Source organism: Notothenia coriiceps, unplaced genomic scaffold (assembly GCF_000735185.1).
Source record: "Notothenia coriiceps isolate Sejong01 unplaced genomic scaffold, NC01 NC01_scaffold00009305, whole genome shotgun sequence".
NCBI classification, from domain to species: Eukaryota; Metazoa; Chordata; class Actinopteri; order Perciformes; family Nototheniidae; genus Notothenia; species Notothenia coriiceps.
This window is the reverse complement of record NW_011342006.1, coordinates 108285-114191: the sequence shown is the minus strand read 5'-3', so window position 1 is coordinate 114191 and position 5907 is coordinate 108285. Positions and strand designations below refer to the sequence as shown.

At 41.6% G+C, this 5907-nt stretch overlaps 1 protein-coding gene across 1 annotated transcript in view; it reads left to right on the top strand.

Annotated features, from left to right (window-relative positions):
• baz1b (bromodomain adjacent to zinc finger domain, 1B) overlaps window positions 1-5611 on the top strand; it is a 16749-nt gene extending 11138 nt beyond the window's left edge. The window contains exons 15-18 of the mRNA XM_010770886.1: window positions 516-696; window positions 1623-1762; window positions 1850-1956; window positions 3183-5611. Coding sequence (XP_010769188.1) covers window positions 516-696; window positions 1623-1762; window positions 1850-1956; window positions 3183-3828 — 1074 coding nt within the window. The 3' untranslated portion in view covers window positions 3829-5611. The remainder of the gene's footprint in view (window positions 1-515; window positions 697-1622; window positions 1763-1849; window positions 1957-3182) is intronic.
• The last annotated feature ends 296 nt before the right edge of the window (window positions 5612-5907 follow it).

Genomic DNA, 5907 nt, shown 5'->3' with positions numbered 1-5907 from the left:
CGAATAATCGATTAATATTTGCCAGGGCTGTCCGATTTTCTAATTTGATCATGGTCAGTTTCTGGCATCCCTAATATACAGTATAAAATACCACGTACTGTCCGCCATGACCTCTTGCCACCCCATGTAAAATGTTCTACAACCGCCACTGGAACCCGTTATATGATCATTTGTCTAAATCTACCAAAAGCTCTACAGACACGGAGCTAGAAAGGAAATAAGAACCGTTCTAGCTCCGTGCTGGTGCTAGAACGGTTCGCAATTGATTGGCAACTTTGAACCAGTTTGCTTTTCCACTGACCAGATCCCTGTAGGAGCTACGTCATGACGTCACCGTTTAAGCCGCTACGTATATATTGTACATATCATCAACAATGGCGGCCTACTAGGAGCTGACGGAGCCGTACTTAATGTTGCTCCTATACTGACGAAGCCAAATTGAATTGAAGAACCACCTATGCACTGTTATACACAACGTTTATGGCTTATTACTGTTATCAAGATTGACGTAGTAAACTTTTAGCCATTTCTTTGTAACTCATGTTGAGATGTTTGATGATCAGCAACCTCTCCATTGCAGGAACTACAACCAAGACACTGATGAAGAGGAGGATGAGGAGGAGTCAGAAGAGGAGGAGTCTGAGGAAGAAGAAGACGATGAGGAAGATAATGACTACAAAGCCATGGGCCACAGCTGTGAGTACCAGCGAGAGAAAATGAAGATGCTCTTGGCTTGTTGAGGGATGACCTCACTATCGGGATAAGTGGACACAGTTCCAGTCTCTTCTGACGTCCATGCACCCGCTCATCAATGCATCATATTTTGTATTAGAAACATCGGTAGAATATTGTCTTGAACATAGGGTCTACTTTCAAGTCTAAGTAGTTTTAAAGGGGAATGTATTTAAATGAGCATTGCCATGTATTAAACAAATGCATTTTGATTTCGAACAAACCCTACAGTGTGCCTGGGGTTACTTTTTTAAAGGAAGCTTCCACAACTGTAATTTGTCCTCTTAATGGAATAAATACATGGAGTTGTCCAAAATGAAATATTATAGATTAAATGTGGTTTTGGAAAATGTGGGATGTCCTAGTTTCAGCAGGTTGGGAATGAGATGAATGCTGACGGGGGGTTTTAGTCTCTATTGTCCGGGGGTCGTCATGTAGCTCAGCTCAGGTCTGGATCTGCTTTGAAGCCACGTGTCACTCTGGCTTCACTCTCAGTATGTGGCAGGATGATCCTCTCTTTCAGGTCCAGCCTGCATGTCAAGAATAAAGATTAGGAAGTTATATGCATCGATGAAGAATGGTTCAAGAGAGGGTCGCAAAGCAGCGGAATATTTGAGATAGTCCAAAGCAGTGCACACTGGGATATGTTTGATTACAAGCTGTTGTTGTTATTTGAGCATCAGTTTCAAACAAAAATCCGTATTACAATACGTCCCTATTTGCAAGATGTTTGTTATGACTAATTAACTGTTCATTTTGGTTACAAACAGGGAAGTGGTCAGATTTTTTTCTAAGATGATCTTTTCCCCTGCTGCCCGTTTTAGTGCTTGAAGAAATAACCATAACTCTTGCCTCTCTGGTTTACTGATTACCTCCTTTATTCCTTACAGTGAGACCAAGGAAGAAAAATAAGCAGTCTTCGTCTCGGCCGAAAAGTTCCAAAAGCAAACCCAAGAAGCAGTCGTCTTCAAGTACTCCGACCAGCAAATCAAAGTCGGGCCCAACCAGCCCCGCAGACATCGATGAACTGGTAAGAAACCACTAGAAGAATTAAAGAGTACACATGTAATGGGATGAGTTAATCGGTTTGTTCTAATTGCTGTGTGTGTGTGTGCAGGTGCGACAGAGTTCCCAGACAGGAGTGCGCAAGCAGGCGCTGGAGCTGGAGAGGTGCGAGGAAATCCTCAAGAAACTCATGAAATTCCGCTACAGCTGGCCGTTCAGGTGAGCAAAACACCCTCTCTTTATGTTTGGATGGAAGGTCAGGTTATTCATAATAAGTTCTGAAGCAGCACGGAAAGTCTTTACGGCCAGGAGGCATGTTTAGATATTTTATTTTATAATACGATTTCTTGTGTTTAGTAGAAACCCAAAATGTTCTTTTGGGGAGACAACATTTGTTAACATCATGACACCCCATCCCCAGTACATTCAACATGTATAATGATGTCATTCAGGGTTTTTACGGTCATTAAAAACCTGGAAAAGTCATGGATTTTCAAAATGCTAATTCCAGGCCCTGGAGAAGTGATAGAAAAGTCATGGAAATGTAACTGAAGTTGCATCAAATATAATTTATATTTGATCTAATCGCCGAAATAGTAATACTATAACGATAATAAATACTGTATCGTATAGTAATGAAACGTAAAATGGCATTTAACTTTTTTGCTGGTGAGAGATTTTAGTTGCTTTTGCGTGTAGAAGCTAGTAAGGCAAGTTTATTTATATAGCACTTTTCAACACAAGGCAATTCAAAGTGCTTAGTAAGCCTACTATTTGTTTTAGATAGGCACAATGTGTGTCAGACCTTATTTCCCTGTTCCTTGTTAAAATAAACCATTTTCAGTGGTACCGCTGAGAAAGGATAATTTTTTGGTCATGGAAAACTAGGTTAAGGTCATCGACCATCATTGGTGAAAAAGTGTATGAACCCTGATGTTTAGCTATTTTATTTTATAATACGATTTATTGTGTTAGTAGAAACCCAAGTTTTTGAAAAAGTCTTTGGCTTGCAACAATTAAGAAAACAACGTAATCGAAATAAAACGATTATTTTTATTTAAAAAGAAAAGCAAATGTTGTATTGGTTTTTTAGTTTAATTATACTTAAAGTCCAGGGTAATCAACTGTTAAAATCATACTGTTCAATTAATGGATGTTTTCAAGGTAAATGGATAATCGTTTTTAATAATCGTGATATCAATTATTGACAAACAATCGTGATTATGATTTTTGCCATAATCGCACAGCTTTAGTCTGAACCAATATTACCAGATCCCTGATGAGAGGGCAAATGTTGCAGGTTGTTTCTTTCAACCCATGAATAAATCATAATGAACTCATGCTTTACACTCTGAGTTTGTTGTTGTTAAATAACAAAGCCTATGAACGACTTTAGAGATCATTCAATATTATGTATTCTTAACGGCACTCTTCTCCTCTCACAGGGAGCCGGTGTCCCCAGAGGAGGCGGAGGACTACCTGGACATCATCACCCAGCCCATGGACTTCCAGACCATGCTGGGGAAGTTCAGCCAGAGTTTGTATCGGAACGCCCAGGAGTTCATGGAAGACCTGAAGCTGGTGTTCTCCAACGCCGAGGAGTACAACCAGCAGGGCAGCAGCGTGCTCTCCGCCATGGTGAAGACGGAGCAGTCGTTCACCGAGCTGCTCCAGCGGCTGCTGCCCGGCCTCAGCTACCTCCGCCGCCGCTCACGCAAACGCGTCAGCCGGGCTCCTGCAACCTCTGAGGACGAAGAGGAGGAAGAGGAGGAGGAAGAAGAGGAGGAGAAACAACAACCGAAGAAGAAGATGCAGAATGGCAAATCGAACACGAAGAAAAGCAAAAGTGTTCGGGGACGGCGGGTGGAGAGCGAGAGCGAGGGGGACGACGATGATGATGATGGCAGGAGGAGGAGCAAGCGGACCTCCAGCTCCTCGAGGAAGAAGGATTACAGGGAGCAGGATAGCGATGGCGAGCGGGACACACGGAGAAATCGTCAGCGGGGGGGCCGGGGCGACGCGGCGGGGGCGAGCAGCGACGAGGAGCCGTCCAGCCGGCAGCGACATTCCAAGAGACAGAAACGCTCCTGAAGTCCAGGCTTTTTATTTCCCACTGTCTCGCTTTGCTTTCAAGATTCTGTCCCGCTCTTCTAAAAATGATCAAGAGCCCACCTCCTCTTCCTCCTCCTCTTCCTCACAGCCAGCGGGACTTAAACCTCAGAAGGACTTTTTTGTGTTATTGAATTTGTTCATATTTTGAAAAACAAAAGAAACCCGATTTATATTTGTAACATGTTTAATATTGGAGATCTTTTGTTTATTTCCAACTGATAAAAAGGAGACACTTGAGATAATGGATGGGTCCTCGTAGCTCTTAAGACTCTTTTTGATTTAAATTTCATTTCCAAGTTGAAACCTCACACACAAGTGTAATTTGACCTAAATGTTGTCCGTGTAATAGATGGAGTCCCTGTAGCGGAAATCCTTCTTGTTTCAAAACAGCGCTGATGTCTAAATGTGTTCTGAAATGCATTTGTCCTGTCACCTGTAAATCGCTCTTACTACTAAGCATCTCGACACCAAGGTTATCTTCGGTCAAATGCCAGTCTAGAGATAAACATGGTAGTTTTTTTTTTATACTAGTTTTAGAATTTTTTTTTTCCCAGTCCAGGTTTAAAGTTTATTGTAAAAAGCTGGGTCGAAACTGCAGGTCACGTGCGGTCGCATCACGTAAGAGCTAAACGTTGAAATCTCTTGTTGCCAAGATATTTTTAAAAACAGGGATCTGACTTTTGTTGTGGCGTAGAGCTGCCCAGCCTTTCCTCTGTAGTGCCCTGCCACTTTAAAAGAACCGGTACCTCAATGCTCCGTCAGTTTGCACTCCTCCCGTGTAAAGTGCACCTATTATGCCAGCAGCTGCAGGACCAGACTTTATTAAAAAATTATGTGCATAAACATTTGTAAACAGTGTTTAAAAACGACAATTGTGACGTTTGTTAAGGAAATGGGCATTTTTTAATATTTGATATTTTTTGCACATTTTATTTGGTATTGTAAATGACAACTTATTAAATGCATTCAATAAAAAACAAGGTTAAATCACAGCTCTCCTAGTCAATGCAGAGAACGGCAGTTTTATTTTTCATTGTCTCAGCAGAAATGGTCACTTGTTCATTTTGCCACAAACACAAGTCGCTCATTTGAATGAATTTAGGGAATTCAAAGAGGCGAATGAAAGTTTCCCTGCATGTCCTGGCTCAGCCACCAGGTGGTGCTCCACTCCTGCTCTCTGAATAATCTGATACTTTGTATTTCAGTGACAGTGCTGTTGGCCCACTGCTGATACTCACTTCTCTGTGTGTGCACTGGTCATCAAAGGACAGGGGGGACTTTATACTGCTGGTGTATTTGGCTCTACAACTCATTCAGTAATAACCTCTTAAGGAAAACACTTTGATGTGCAGAGGTTTCTATAGTTAGGGACGAGGACACCAGCAGTGTATACGTATTCATATGTGTACTGATACGGCAGGGATGGCTTGCCCTCTTCTCTCGGTACCGTGCTGTTCTCCTGTGTTTTACTGATTTCATTTGGCCACTGATGGTTCCCCAGCCCTTTTTGTTTTTTTCAATTTGGATTTGTTTTTTCATTAACAATTGTAAACATCACTGTTATTGTGTCATTTCAACAGACAAACTGCCCCTCTCAAGTGGAGACCTGACTGTAAATGCTTTCTTTGTTCTTGGAGGAACTGCAAAAGGGTCTTTTACACTTCCTTTTTATATATATATATTTATAGTCTTTAAAGCTGGGTTTGGGCAGGTTCAAAGGATTGACATGTAAAGAATTTTCAATAAAGGCTATGGACGAAGACTTTAGTTCTCCCCGTTGTATTTGTGTTGAGCTGATGACACACACATCACTGCCATCTGTAAAACCTTGTGATATACGACTAGGGAGGAAAGCGGGTTAGCCGTGACCACCGACCAACGTCTAATTTTACTTTTTAATAAAAAATCAAACATTGTCTAACTCTCTGGTGTGATCTCTTTTCTCAGAAACATTTGCATCTTCAAACAGGCGGTGTGGACTCAAAGTGACATTAAAGAGGATAAAGGGTTCCTTATTCACAGCAGAGGATGACTAACAAACTGTTTCATGACTTTTTG